The 15,916-nt window shown below is 46.6% G+C and overlaps 1 protein-coding gene across 1 annotated transcript; it reads right to left on the bottom strand.

Annotated features, from left to right (window-relative positions):
- Positions 1 to 1,156: 1,156 nt before the first annotated feature.
- LOC105696776 (diuretic hormone 44) lies at positions 1,157 to 15,916 on the bottom strand. The gene is made up of 4 exons (XM_012419499.1): positions 15,857 to 15,916; positions 4,379 to 4,561; positions 2,101 to 2,523; positions 1,157 to 1,967 (listed from the first exon to the last, which is right to left on the bottom strand). The coding sequence occupies exons 2-4, from the start codon at positions 4,526 to 4,528 to the stop codon at positions 1,938 to 1,940; spliced, it is 603 nt and encodes a 200-aa protein (XP_012274922.1). The 5' UTR covers positions 4,529 to 4,561; positions 15,857 to 15,916; the 3' UTR covers positions 1,157 to 1,937.

Consider the following 15,916-nt stretch of genomic DNA (forward strand, 5'->3'; position numbering starts at 1 on the left):
TACGTGTGGGTGTGTGTGGGTGTAACGTAGGTTGCGCGCGCGCGTTCTACACCGCATAACGCGAGTTTTCGAGTTTAATTAATTAGGAGTTCAAGGAGTTTCCCATGAAAAGAGTCGGCGAGAAAATAAGAGGAACTCGACGATTTGTTCCCGACGTTTACCCCGCTGCGTTCCGTATCCGTATCGTCCGCAACTGATAACGGGGTGGTAATTAACAATTAGAACGTACTTCTGGCCTGAAAGTCGTCGTAAGTCCCGACGACGTAGACAATGAAATATTAAATCTATCGGCACTCTTAACGCACGTTGATCCTTGATAAGTGATCAATGATATTAATTAATTAACTAATATCGGGAATACGGAACGTGGGGGGTTAGCCGGATCCCCAGAGGGCGATCAACGCACTTATGAGATCCGTTCCGAGGGAGAGAGACTTCTCCTTTCCCCTTGGGAAAAATCACAACGCATAATACTGCTTCGTTTCGACTCGTAACTAAATAGCGACAGCACGTACGAACTTAAGCGACAGTGTTTATTAATAAACTACCATCGGCGGAATCGGCACCAGCCGTGCTCCCCCCTTAAAGTGTCACGAAAAGTGTCATGGAAGGTCTCACGAAACTTTTCTCCAAATCGAGTATTACCGAATTTTTTTAAACATTCCCACGTGAGTACGAGGACTCCGAGGAAGGTCCCGACACCCATAAAGTTCCATTATCTTCGAAATATTTTTAATTGTCTATAAACAAATTGAGAAAAAAAAAGAAAAGGAAATCTCACGGGTGTCAGGACTTCTTTCATAGCCTCCTTGGTCACGATGGAAAGTTTCAAGGGATTCGGTGTATCCAGGTCGGAGAAAGATTCCACGAGATCTCTTTAAGGGGATGTGAAAGTGATATCCGAAAGCTCAATCGTTCATAAAACTTTTCATAGAACTGGGTGTCTCAAATCGTTTCATACTTTAAAACGTGAATATGGAGACTCTAAGGTAAGTCCTGGAACTCGGGAAATTTCATTTTTTATAAACTATTTTTAAACTACCTATAAAGAAATTTGAAAAGAATTGAAATTTCATGAGTTTCAGGATCTTCCTTATAGTCCCCCTATTCACGTTGTAGTTTCAAACTATTCGGTAATATCGAGCTGGGAGAAAAGTGTTATAAGCAAACCTCTTCGACGCCACTTTCACATCGGCTTAACGCCACTTTCGTATCACCTTAAGGTCTCCGATTAAGATTTCCCGAATCACGCGGATCCGGAAGTGGAAATGATGACCAGGGACCGACCTCTTCGTCGCCCTCTTGGAAGCATTTTCTAGAACATGGCTGCTTACTTATCGATAACGTCAATTAATAAAGTAGCCGCTAAACATCTACGACAACGGGGACAACTCTACCGTCGATGAATCCCTCTCGAGCCTTAGACGTATTTGGTCAATCTACAGGAGACAAGGTTCTACCAAAGTCGAACTACCGAAATGAACAATGCCCTAGAAGAGTTGAATACTTGGGAGCGATCGGTCGACATCGCCGACTCCACGAGGTGGTCCGTCGAGGTCCTCCTCGAGGTCGGGGAACCGAACGGCAGAGAGGAATTCAACTGGGATCGAAACCGAGGACCGAGGAAAAAGAGAGGGTTCACGACCCAAAGAAATGTACCTCTAATTCAAGGAATAATTATCAGACCTTAATGAACCGATATAACTAGTCACGATTCCAGAGGATCGTTTCAGGGGATTATTCCTTGAATTATTAAACCGTTCCTCAGGCACTGTCCAAGGAAACATATCTTCGGCTCGGTGGCGTTTCCTTTTCCTCGGTCTACGGAAAAGTCATGGATGATGTCGTCAACCTGGAGAACCGCACACGGATGGGCGAGGAGTTTGCCAGTCTCAATTTCGGGCTTCTTTCCCCTCTCGATTCGTTGAACTCGGAAGTTAGAGAAGGTGCAGCTCGTCGAGCTGCATCTGAGAGGAAGAGAAAGGATTTTCCTTAATTTCATAATAAAAAATGGTTATTGCATGGGGAATTAAATATCCTAATGGGGTTTCTGACTCCAGTACTTGGCGGGACTCGAATAGAGGAAGGATAAAAAATTACCCTACGCGTCCGATCGTCCTGGCTCCTCCTCAGGTCGTCGTCAGAGTCGAGCCAATCCTGGATCCTGTTGGTTTTCCTGCCAGGAGCGACCGGTCCATCCCGGTCCTCTCCTGGATGCCGACTGGGCAAGGATCGGCGAGGGTCGTCGTCGTTGGCCGAGTCGACCTCAGGGTCTTCTTCCAGGTCCTGGGAGTCCCTGAAGTCCTTCGGCTCGAGACTAGGAACGGACCTCTTCCCGATGGTCTCCAGGAATCGACGATTGGCGTCGACCTGTTGCTGATCCTGGCGCATCTTCCTGCGGGCCAGCTCCAGCAGGACCCGCTGTCGCAGGACGTCCAGAGGATTCACGATGGACAGAGATCCGATCCTCTTGGGACGCACCAGCGAGGACGCCGGCTCGTTGCTCGAGTCGAAAGGCTCGTTCTAAAACCACCGACAATATTAATAAATCTGCGCAGCGAGTACTGATTAATTAATTGGCGACTCTCTAATCCCTGCAATCCCCCGAAAGGGAAATAATTCTCTAAAAGGTAGTGCAAACCCCACAGCGACGCTCGCACGTATCATTAAGGGGATGTGAAAGTGGCATTTGAGGGATGATCGTTCATGAAACTTTTCTCTGAACTGAATATATCGTTTCAAACTTCACATATAGAAGCTATAAGGAAGATCCTGCCACTTATGAAATTTCATTTTTTATCTAAAATGTTAATAGCACCCATGAACAAATTTTTAAAAAATTGAAATCTCATGAGCGCCACATCACCTTAAGGCGATGTGAAAGCTGAACTGGGTGTACCGAATCGTTTCAAATTGTACTACTTAAATATGGAGGCTACAAGGAACTTCCCAATACCCATGAAAATTCCATTTTTTCTATTAATTTGTTTATAGGCATTTTTCCAAATTTCGGTAGAAAGTGAAATTTCGACTCTTAAGTTAAGTTCCCGAGTTAAGTAGGATCGAGACTCCGTTTAATGACTTTACGCGACGTTTTATGCACATCAAGCACATGACGTGCTCGCATCCCGCTTAAAGTGGCGCACCTTGAAAAGTGTCCCGCAAATTCGAGCACTATGCTCGGGGAATGCATCAAAGCCCGGAGGAACCCTCAAGGCCCACGGGGCCGAGAATCTCGAGCACTAGAAGGCCGCATTTTTGTCATTTTTCGCGTCTTTCCCTCCCTCTTCGTTAGCGCGACATCATTCCCGAGAGAGAAATCTTGCGAGAGGAATCCCGTCCACGCCGTTAATTCCGTTCCCACCGAAGATTAAGGCGATGCGAAAGCGGCAATTCGAGATGAGACTTAACGCTCATGCGACTTTTCTCCAAACTGGATCAACCGAATCGTCTCAAATGATCCACCCACTTCTGAGATAGTAGTATTTGTAGTTTCAAGGGGAATTCATCCTCCCCCGGTGTGAACGAAGCTAATTAAACTTGCTCCATCCGATTGGACGTTCGCCGCTTTATTTAGCAGAAATCCTATAGGCGAAGCGTCGACGTTAAAAAGACCCGCAACACGCATTATCGATCGAACTCCCGGCACCCGACATTGACATAGAACCGTGTAAACACCCTAAACCAAGCTTTAATATGTAAATCTAATAATTACGCATCCTCTCTACGCGACCACAACTTCGGAAGCTTTCCCTTGTCCTTATTCCTGATCCCGTTTACACTTGACACGGAAATTGCGTGTCATATACGTATCGAAAAATCATAGTCCTTTATTATGCGTCCGGCCCGATCAGCGAGCACGTGGGTACACATGAACATAACCTCATTTCGCACGCACGTGGGCAAACAGGGCGCAACAGGACCAGCTCGGCAAACCTTTACCGTAGGATTCCACTTACATCGCGGGCATAAAAGATCTTAATAGGAAAACAAGGAATAAACGCGACGTTATCGAGGAATCCCCTCTTTCAGGAACAAGGGAAATATCAACAGGGTGCTTAAGGGTACGTGAAAGTGTCTGACACGAAATTTCATTTTTTATAAAAAATTCTGACGATATCAATGAACAATTTTTTTTTTTCATTCAAATTTCATGGGTGTCAGGACCTTCTTTATAGACTCGATATTCACATTTTCATGATCGATACCAATTTGACGCCACTTTAACATCACCTTAAGGGGAAGTTAGGAGGAGGTCGAGATGGCCGTCCCGGTCAGTCGGGCAGAAGTTATGAGATTTCATAGGAAGGACACGGAGCTATGAATTTCTGGGATGGACCTCCACCCTCGAGGTGGAGACTCGCCTAGGTCGACTCACCTCCAGACTCGGTGCCCGATCGAACAGGAGAAGGACTTCGGGCCGATCCAGCATCGGCACTTCTCTCCTGCGAAACGTCGAGTAGGAGATCGAAGATGATCGGGCGAGAGAGATCATCGCGGTAGTCGCCAGAAAGCCGATCAGCATCATTTTGAGCGCCACGTGGAGGCCTTTCGACGCCGTCTAGAACGTAAGAAAAAATCGGTTATAATTTCCCTTTAACCCTTTTAGCACCAAACACCGATATATCGTGGTTTTTCAAGTGCTAACGACTTCGGTCGGCACTAGAAGGGTTAAGCCTCCATTTTGGGGGGGCCAAGAGACAAAGGCTTAAGGTGGGGTCGCGAGAAGAACGGCGAAGATCAATCGTCCCACCTCGACGGTTCTTTCGCGAATCCGTTCGCATTGTCGGGTCAGCGGGATCATCAGTTTCTCACGAGTGTCCTAATAGGCTGCCATTAGGTCCTAAGGTATTCAATCGGGGCCTGGTGAAAAATGAGTGGCCGATAAACCCGGAATTTGATCGATGGCCCCGCCGCGTGGAAACGTCCCAGATAAATCGGCCGGCATATTCGGAGTTCCGGATACCGAACCGACGTCGATACCTCATCTCCTTATCCTTCGCGGGTGGTGCAACCCCGCGGATGCGGATCTCCGTTGCAGCTTCGACGAATCGATTTCGAGGTTCCACGGGGTCTCGCCGAGGATCGACCACCGGGAATGAGCCGTCCCCATTAATGGCGTCCATTACTCGGGAGAGGAGCAGCTGTTACATACTTCCCGAGCTCCCGCGCCGCCCACTTCGACCGATTCGACAGCGGAATCAATTAATATACATGTATATATATATTTTTTTTTAAATCCTCCTTTCAACCATGTATACCCTTATGTACTCCAATTTAGTCCTACCTTAGGCCTACGAGTGTAAAAAATGGAAGTTCTAAAGTGGGACCTCAAACATGAAAGTACCCCTCAATTTCACTTGGCACTTTTTTCCCGCGACAACTTATAACACAATTTAATTTCATGTACAACGTGTCAAGACCCATTTAAGACCTACAATTGGAGGTCCTGGGTGGGATAAAAAATTTCGCCTAGGACCTATCACGGTTCCTCGCCGCGAAATATCGAGCACTAATGACTTCACGTCCACGGGCTGATTTTCCCCACCGAATCGATAATAGGCACGTAGGGTTCCATTCGCCTAATCGAAATCCACTGACATCCCGTAATCGAAGTCCACTTTAACGTCCCGCCATCGAAATCCTGACACGGGGGGAGGAAACCCCCCCGAAATGGCGAGAAAATTTCCCGACCCGATAAATCCCGGCACGTCGAGTACACCTCTGACGAGTCGGAAAACGTTCGTGACGCGTCCCGATGATTTCCTCGGGATCTCTCCTCGAGATCGAAGGAGTAATCCCGAGGGTCTCACGCGATCCCAGGATCACGCAGGATGCGTGACCCCCGCGATGAGGTAAATTAAATAGAAGGACGAGTCGCCAGGCACGCGTTTCCTGGATCCTCCGGATCGAAAACCGTCCCGGAAGTCCCGGCTTTTCGGAGGTAACAACGATCGTTGCGCACGCACCTTCCACCTCGACGGACAAGTCAAATCCATTGGCTATCTCTCCGGTAATTGGCGGAAAAATAATTGCCGAGGACCGCCGGGTAAATTATTTTGTCATCACTATTTTTTATACATTCCTCTAAATGGATATAAAACCGATCTACCGGTCGGAATTTCGATAAATCGCCAGCACGAGTCCTTGGAATATTCTTTTACTATCTTTCTCATTTTTATTTTTCTTACTTCCTTTTACTTACTTTCTCCATTTTATTTCCCTTACGTGCGGCGGTTTTTACGACAGGGCTCAGGGATTTTCGAAATTCTAAGTTAAGCGCGACAGTTAAAGTTACGTCTTCCGACTGGAAATCACGGGGTAGGTTATTAATCCGATCACGTCTTGTGCGTTAAACGTGTATCTCGCGTGCCCCTTAACGAGGCTCGTTTGCGGATCTCGCGGTAATTGGAAATCAGGGAAATTCAGGTGAAAAACGAGGGTCCATGTATATCGTGAAATATTTGGTAACAGGTACCAGATCGAACAATCGGGGCAGCTGTTAATTTGTAATTCTAATCCGTGGCATTCATCATTAAAACCTGCCTCAATAAATAATTTCATGACCGATATGGTGTAGTCGAGAATTTCCCCGCGAATAATGCGCGTCAAATTGTTCGGCCGTTGTTAATGCAGGATTAATGGTAAAGGATTCAAGTGGTTGAATAAACATCGATCCCGGGGCTTCGAGGGCGAGAAAAATTCCTTTCGGGAAGGGAGAAATCCGGAAACGGCGCGATAACGACTCGCCGTCCAGGTTCATTAACGGCATTTAATTTATTCGAGGTAATTCCCGAGCCGCGAAGTCCTCGGCTCGGCTTTTCAATTACACCTACCAGTGGCTCACCCCTGTGTCGGACAATCCTCATTCTCTTTTCCCTGCCGGAAATTCTCCCCCGGGAGGAGAGTCCTGTGCTCAACCTAATTAATGGAACTCACGGCATGCCGCGTGTAGAAATTACCCGAGCATCCTTTCCTCTGGAACCTTACTCTGAGAATCTCCCCAAAAATCTGGGAACCTCCTTCGAGATGATTTACCTACTCTGTGGAAAATCTACGCCATTCAAAGTCTCATACAAGACTGTTAATTTTGCATTCTAAATTAATACAGATTTTTTTTTTCCGCGTACGTATAGATTCGCAGGAAAAATTTCGCATTGTTGCAAAGTCCCGTCATTGGTCAACATTTGAAAGTCTTATACGGAAGTGTTAATTTCGCATGTAAAAGTTGATCGTACGAACTCGCGAATCGAAATCCAGACCACCTACTTCATTTTCGGAGGAGAAAGAATTTTTATTTTTATTTTTTTTCCAAGGTAAGACTTTGAAAGGCGCCTATTTTCATGGCCTGGAAAAGGAATCGCCTTCCGGCTACACGGACTACAATGATTCAAGGTTAAAAGAGCTTCTCCCGGACGTCCTGCGGAAGGAATAATCGATTCTTATGGCCCCTCTTTATTGCGACACCAGAGGTATATATCGCGGAATTGAATCTGCAGGTTGGATCCTTGCGCCTTGCCACGTTGTTTCTTCTCCCATTTTCCGAAGACTCGGCGACGATTGACTAGAAGATAAAAAAAAGAAAACGTCGTAAAGACGCACCACTAGGGAAGTGGTCTGACCTGCACCAACCACTGACTACTGGGAGCCAAAGTAGTCCGACCTGCACCGACCACCACTACTGGGGGGACAACACGGCCTAGAGTAAAATGAATTAAAATCGGTAGGAGGAGGTAAAATGTCCCCGCGAACAAATAATCAAGTCGAGTCAAAGCCGCATCTAGGAAAAGAACTAATTAAACTTCCCCAGCGAAGATTCGATACTTCGGAAAACTGAGATCCATTCGTAAACTCGAGACCGCGACAACGTCCCCATCCTCGGTCCTAGCGTTGCATATTGTCCCAGATGGTAAAACATCCGGGGAAAACTTTATTTACGAGACTCCGCCGAGTAATTCCTCCCTTTTTCCACGGGAGAAGTTACATCTCCCCCGTAGCCGGGGGAAAATAATTTGATAAAATATGCAAAAGCGAAGCGCGCGCCGGGCCGGAGCCGTTCGGCAAAGTTTGTCGAAAAGGCGATTTCTTCCTTTCCCGTGACTACGGATGGAAATACCAGCTGCCGACGATGAAACTATTAATACATTACCAGGAGGAAATGACATTTTGCAATATTTCCATCCATCGGATCCGTCCCTTCCGAGGGCCTTCTCGTTACCTCGTGATAAGCGTCCTCCGACGTCATCGTCTCTCGACTTCTCATATCGTACGCGGATAAGTATTTATCCCGAGGCGAAACCTCGAGTAACAGGTCGCACTATTTACCGGGCAAACAATCTTGGTCTTGTTTACTTCCCCTTCGTCCTTTTACCATTCCTCGCCCCACCCCCACTAGGGTAATCTTGATTAACTCTGATTAAATCCGGATGATGGGGTCCTGGTCAAGGTGTCAGAAATATAGGTCCAGTACTTCCCTCCCCTCCCTTCGACCAAGAAAAATAATCCCTGCCCCCCGGAAAAATTCAACGTATAAAACGTTAACCCTTTTCCCCCTGCACCCTTTCCTCCCCTTATCATCGTTCCTTTTCCTCCCTTTATCATTCGTAGGATCCTTGGATCGCGATTCCCTGGAACTCAACATCAGGAACGTAGCCAACGCATCGAGATATAAATCGTTTACAAGGGCGTTATCGCGTTATCACCGACCTCCATAAGAAACCGCCCTCTCGACGATAAGGACTCGTTTGCGCGGCCCTTACAGCGATTTATAAAAAAAAAAAAAAAACCCGATAAGGACTGGACAAATCCGTAATGTCGAGTCCCTCGGCCGCGGGAAAACCTCTGACGACGTGATAAGAGGAGCGAGATCCTCCAAGATTTTCCAAAAGTGAAATCGCCGTTCCAATCGATAATTGCATTCGATGGATAACGACCATGCACCGACGATTATCAGGTGAGATCGTAGATGTCCTTTGCAGCCTTATTAGGTAAATCCCACCTCCCTACGTGGGTTTTCATCGCGCGGCTATATTTTCCAGCCGCTCGATAAAAAAAGAAAAAGGGAAGGGAGGAGAGAGGGAGAGAAAAAAAAAATCAGGAAAAAAAAGGAAAAGCGATCAGGCCGCATTAACGCGATCCTACGCATGGTCTCCATCGGGATGGGTCGAGTAATGACGATATTACACGAGAAAGGACCGACGAAACCTCAATTAGCCCCATAAAAGTGCATAGCTACTGCAAAGCGACGCACCCTGGACCCTAGGGTGGACGATGATATTTCTGGGGAAATTAAAATCCCCCACGGTGTGGGGTGTGACGTGTCGCGGTGGTTCATCAGCCCTTGTTAAAAATAAACCTCCCGTGAGAGGGAAAATATAATGAAGTAACGAGTGTCAAACGGTGCCCGGTGGAATGGCCGCCCAATGTAGCATGTCCTTTGAAAAAAAAAAAAAAAAAAGAAAAAATGGCCAACATATTCAAATCGTACCATGGCCCCTCGCGAGTGACGCACAGAAGTAACGTCGACAATCGTATCATTAAGTCCCGTCATTTCGGCCCGTTTGTTGCCTAATGTCGTATATCTCGTAGGCAATGTCGGATTTTCATCGACCATCAACATGTAAAAAACTTGCGACTCGTCGCCCCGTGTGATGTAATCCAAGAGGCCGAATTACCCCTAGTAGATTTCAAAACGTTTGGCGAATCTTTCAAACGTCTTCTAAATATTTACAAAATGTACGATACTCGTCAAATATATAAAAAATATAGGACAAATATTTTGTGCTACTAGGGACCTTTCTAGGGGAATTTACTATTACCATTCCTTCGTGGAAATAAAAGGAACCACCCAGGCGGCGCCTACCACTTCACCCTTTTTTTCCCAAAATCGAAAAAAAAAACCCGGACTCCTCTGCGTCACACATCGCAAGGTGCGAGAACAAATTTTCCCCTTTTATCCCGTGGCCGGGCAAAAAACGGGAGTAATTCTGGAAAGAGCATCGAATAAATTCAAGATGGACGAGGGGAACGAAGATCGTCCCTTTCCTCCGGCGATTAATCAAGGGCCGATGGCGGGTTGCAATTTCGAAATGTATTATTAAAAAAAAAAAAAAAGAAAAAGAAAAGAAATGACAATCTCCCTCAAGGTAAAGGCTAGATAGGTTTTTCCAGTTTTCAGGGAAACGCGTTTCGCGTCGATGATTCGGGGGGGGAAATGCAGGGGAAAATGGCACTTCGACCGTCTCTATCATTCCACGATCGAGGTATACGCATTATTACTGCCACGTGTACCAGCGTAGAAAACGTCTTGGCGGTGGTTCATACGTCTGCATCAAGTTGTAAAAGAGTAGAATATTACTATCGTATAACCCTCTTATGACGACCTCCTTTTCCCACGGTGGCGGAGCGGAAGGAAAAGGGAACGTAGGTTATCTCCTCCCTGGAAATGGCAAAGAGAGCGAGAAGGACACCGGGGATTCGTTTTCCTCGTAATTTTAGGTTGCCGAAGGGTGTAGCTGGTCCTTTACTTTAATTCGCAATAAGTAATTAAATTAATTTAATTTATTTACTTACGAAAGGGGCAAGAACAAATCGCTCGGCATGATAGCGGTGCCCTCGATTTGCGATATCTTTCGATATCTCGTAAGAATGCGGATTATCCTGCCTCTCGAGTAGCTCGATCGCGAAAAAAGAAAAAGGATGAAGCAGAGGAAGAATGAAAAAAAAAAGGAAGAATTAAGTGCGAGCAAGGAGGTCGGAAAAAATTCAATTGCGAACGTCGAGAGAACGCCTTCGGGGTCGCTCTCTCTGTCTGCGGGAAAACGCGCGACTCATCCGCGGAAAATTCAAGCGGACTGGATCGTCGAATCGAAAAGGGCCGTGTAAGGGAAAGAGAAAGAGAGAGATATAGAAAAGGGACGGCCACTAGAAAGCACCGAGAAATAAATCGACCTCGATGGAGGGGAATTAGAGAGTAATGGATTCATGCTACGATGGAATATGCATGGATGTTCTTAACAAACTCGACGTTTCCCCCAAGGGAAAGGTCGGGATTTCACGGGGCTTCGAGTTCCCTCGAGTTTTCCCGAGATATTAAGAATCCCTTTCGAGATGCTGAGACAATTCGACGGACCCCGGGGGATAATGCAAATCGCCTTTACGCGAGTCCGGGCGAGAGACATTTCGCCAAGTTTCGCGGGAACCGCGGGAAATAAATGAATTTTCACCGGGATACGAGTTTCCGAGCCGGCGGGAAAACGGACCGGGGAAAAATTTACCCAGTATTCCCGGACAAATGGAGAGGCGTTGCATCCGATTGCGGATGGAACTGTTGAACGGGCGTGACGTCATTTACACGACGTTCGGATTGAATTCGAATTTAGTCCCAAGTCGTCCATGGTCGTTAGTTTGACAAGTTAACCCGACAAACTTCGCCAGCTGAGTTTGTCTTTGACACGATGTGTACATATGCAACGAGTTCCCACGAGGAAAAAAGTGACATCGCTTCGAGTCAATTCGAGGCAAGTGTCAATCGACAGTCAAATTCGGATCGCTTTTATACGAGGCGTTGCTCTCAATCATGAAATCATGGCTTATGATGCTCGAAATCAATCAAAAATCCCGGAAATTCATTGGAAACCCCCAAAAAATTATTGTTTATCACATGAAATCGAAAGCAATCGCTTTCGAAAGAAACAAATCATTTCCGAATCGATTTACGAATTTAGTCCCAATTTCTCCACGGTCGTTAGTTTGACAAGTTAGTCCGACAAACATCGCCAGATAATAATCGCCAAAAAATTATTGTTTATCACATAAAATCGAAGGCAATGGATCTTGAAAGAAATAAATCGTTTCCACCGATTTCCGAGCGAATGGCCCCTCGTCTTAAGGTATTCGCATCGTAGGGGAAGAAAGAAAAAAAAAATCGAGGAACCCTCTTTCGGGAATGAATGGACGGTCGCGAAGAAATAAATAGCGATACAGAAATTGAAAAAAAAAAATTGAAATCCATCCCACATCTCCGGACGAATCGCGGCCTGGCACCGACTTTTCCATTTTCCCACCACGAGGTGGGGATTTAATATTCCCCTAAAGTGAGACCGGTCCTCGGCATGCGATACTCGACGAGAGCTCGGCAAGGAATTCGCGTTATATGAGAAACGTCAGGGGGGCACAATGCGTCGAAAATAGTCCTCCACCGCTATGGGACATCCCTCTCGGCGAGATTTCCAGAGACGGGGAAACACCGAGCGGGAAATGCAGCCAATCGACGTGGCGACTAACTTAATATATACATCGGGGCCTTCGTCGATTTGTCTCCTCGCCTTCGCCTCCGTATCCTCCGAGCCGAAACGAGAACTCGGCAAATTCTCTCACCGAGATCGATATTGCCGTACATCGCTCCTTAGACAATCTACATCCGGACGTAACGAGTAATAATAAAAGTCATTACCACGTGGTAACCATCGCGGGCCCGCGAAGTCCCACGTTTCCCCTCCACGTGGGGCCTTCGAGTCGGGTTGGAAAATAGGAGAAAAATTCAGGAAAAATCCTAGGACTCCCGAGACACTTTTCCGATTTTTTCCACAGTCACCGCGAGTCCCGAGGGACGCGTTAAGACACTTCAAACACGTCGGCATCCTTGGCAAAAGCGGGAAATAGATGAATAACGCAATGCATTCGATCGGCTCCCGATGAGCAATATCGAGTCAAGTCGGAGACGACTGCCGAATCGAAATCAAGATACATGATATAGGAATGTTCCGAAATGGGATTTTCGAGGGGGGGTCTTCCTTGGTGGAGGTGCCTCCTATTTCGTTAAAACGCTCAAAGGGACGTTTAGGTTCGCTCGATGGCGTTCGATTCGGGCCGCGAAATCAAATATTGAGTGCGGCCATGACGGCTCGATTTAAATCCCCGCATTAAACTGTACGCCACTTTGTCGAGCTTTTCGAGTCCCCTAATTTTACGGGAGGGTCGTTTCCGACATGTACCACCGTTTACCCCTTGACTCTGCCATTCGTCGTTCGCGTGTCCGAGCACAATCGTACCCCCTCGGAGATACATAAACCCACCTGCCTAATTTCGGCCCTAACGAGGGCTCCGATTAAAAATGCAGAATCCCCAGGTGGGATTCGGACGAAGAAAGGAAAGAAATTCCGGGGGAAAGTTTTCGAGAGAAGGATGCTCGTAGAATCCGGGCAGGTGGGATTCACCGGTCTCGGGATTAAGCCAGGACAAAAGGTACATGTAAGTTTACTTTAATTCTCCTCCGGCAACACTTGTTCGTACAGATCGACGTGTACACTTTCCCAAGAGATCGACGTGTACATTTTCCCAAGAGATCCCGACGTCCCCGGTTTCCGATTTCTCCGATGGAGCTCGAGAACCCGATATCACTGAGACAACCGATACTTCCAAGGAACCGGATAATCATCACTCGGTAGATAAGCTCCAAGAACTCGGATAAGGCTCGAGAACGCGATAATTGCAGGGATAATCTCGAGATTCAAGGCCTAACGACTGGCCGAATTTATTTCGAAGCTTTGACTATCCGTCTAGGGTAATTTAAAAAAATAAAAAAAAAAGAATAGGATCGTCCTCAAGTTTTTGGGGATTGCAGAAAGTGCACGAAAGGTGCATCGAAAGGATTAAGGGGATGTGAAAGTGGCATCCGAAAGCTCAATCGTTCACAAAATTGGGTGTCTCAAATCATCTCATACTTTAAAACGTGAATACGGAGACCCTAAGATAAGTCCTGAAACTCGTGAAATTTCATTTTTTACAAACTATTATTAAAATACCTATAAAGAAATTTGAAAAGAATTGACATTTCATGAGTTTCAGGACCTTCCTTGTAGTCTCCCTATTCACGTTGTGAGGTTTTAAACTATTCGGTAAACCGAGTTGGGAGAAAAGTTTTATAAACGAAACCTCTTCGATGCCACTTTCAGATCACCTTAAAGGAGGAGCCCGGAAGCATCCGCAACCGAGAAGCATTGAATTCAATTTACAGTCGTCATTTTGACCGTAGAACTGGAGTTGTCAAAGTTGTCGGGAGTCTCGTGAAAATCGTCTGGGGAAACGGGGCGAGGAGTCGGCGACGACAAGTCCCAGGGCGTAGCGCCTTAAAACCGAGTTTAATTTGTTTAGTCAAGTGTCTACGCGGGTCTTCCACTCGACGGTTGCTCCGTCGACTGCTCTTTTGATTAACCGAGGAAAATTGCCAGTTTGCCGTCAGAAGGGCCGCCCTGGGAGCTCTTCGAGCCCGCCACCTCGGCCCGACAAAAAGCAAAATTTCCCACACTCGAGGCGAATTACTACGCCCACGATGTTTAAGGTTTAGCGAGACCGAAAGTCTCATGTACGAGACATTTCCCCGGAGAATTAGGGAGAATTAGCCTATCGGGAACGCACCCCGGGATGACTTTCAACAGGTGGTTCAGGAAGAGAGGCACCATCCCCTCGCGTTCGATCCGACGATCCATAAAACCGGGGCGAAAAAGTGTCAAACATCGATTTAGCGGTCCTTAGAACTTCTAAAGAAATCAGAACGGGCCGATACCCCATTGACTCGCTTCGAAAAATAGCCCGGAAAAGCCGGGAAAGCGCAAAACCCCGGGATTTCAATCTCAATAACTAAGGGTAAGGAACACAGTCATCGGACTCGAATTTAAAGAGAAGTATCGCATTAGAGTTTCCCGCTAAGCCGGAAGAACTTCGCGTTGCCTTCCGCTAGTTGGACCGCCTTGCATCGGGTTATTCCCCATAAACATAAAAAATAAAGCGAGCCGGCTGGGCCTCGTTTAATCAAGCAACAAGATTACCCAACTTCTTTTCATCTTTTCTTCTCTTTTTTTCCAGGCTTCGTTAAAAGGCCTCAAGGGGTGCGGGAAGGTGGTTAGAAAAAAGGGGGGAAAAATACATAATTAAATAATAAACATCCCTCTAATGAGCTTTGAGTCCTCTCTTCGGGGTCCCTCTCTATCGCGATTCTCTGCTAGAGAAACGGCGACGATCGTAAATCTCCCCGATAAATAAATTTGCACCCCCGGAAAAATTTCGGTCGAAAGTAAAGCCGAGAAATATTCCCGGCCTTGGAAAGTTTACCAGTCTAAAGTATGAAATACGCGGCCAATATTTGTATCCCCATGTCCGCACCGACCTCTCTGTCCAGGAAAGAGCCATGGGATGCAAATTCGAGGATTCTCTCGAGAGAGAGAGAATCGCAGCATCCGTTGACAAATTTTATCTGCGAGGACACGGCATCGATATTCGTACGATATTCGGTCTCGTCACACCCGCGACTCGAAACGACTCCGACGAGACCTGTTGGACATTTCCGACAGGTGTAAAAAAAGAAAGGAAAAAAAAAGCCATTATTTCGCCATCGATACGGTGTTCCGCCAATGGACACCGGTTACGGTGTCACGATTGATAGTCCATAAATTACGTAAAATTCTGGTCACCATGCCATACCCTCCCACAGAAAGAAAAACCCCCAAAAAAATAGTATACCATTATATCCGACCTCAACTAACGCAAATAGGATTCTCCGAATATCGATAGAACCGTCGAACATAAATAAACAGATCACGTCGAGGTGGGTACATCTTCCTCCGCGTCGTAATTGCCCATACTTTTATTTAATTATCGAACCCACGATTAATCAGCAATTTCATTAAAAGCGAAAAGTGATTAAATTGGTAATTAAATGAAGACCGCCCCGTCTCCGGTGTCGTTCCACGGAGCTCCGAGAGAGCGCTTACGGCTCGGAAAGAAATCGTTGATAAAAAGGAAAAAAAAATCGTAATAGAGAAAAAAATTCATTATGAGGAGGTGCGTTCGTACTCACGTATCCGGATGTCCTCCGAGCGGGCCCCTCGCCGGGCCTTCCGCCGTCCGCTCTGGCCGC

The sequence above is a fragment of the Orussus abietinus genome, unplaced genomic scaffold, assembly GCF_000612105.2.
Source record: "Orussus abietinus isolate OABI.00-Male unplaced genomic scaffold, Oabi_2.0 scaffold94, whole genome shotgun sequence".
Classification (NCBI taxonomy): Eukaryota; Metazoa; Arthropoda; class Insecta; order Hymenoptera; family Orussidae; genus Orussus; species Orussus abietinus.

Coding starts and splice junctions, on each gene's coding strand:
- LOC105696776 (XM_012419499.1), bottom strand. CDS start 4,528: ATGATGCTGATCGGCTTTCTGGCGACTACCGCGATGATCTCTCTCGCC. Junction 2,524..4,378: donor ATCGGGCACCGAGTCTGGAG/GTGAGTCGACCT, acceptor CGGTGGTTTTAG/AACGAGCCTTTCGACTCGAG. Junction 1,968..2,100: donor AGGACGATCGGACGCGTAGG/GTAATTTTTTAT, acceptor TCTTCCTCTCAG/ATGCAGCTCGACGAGCTGCA.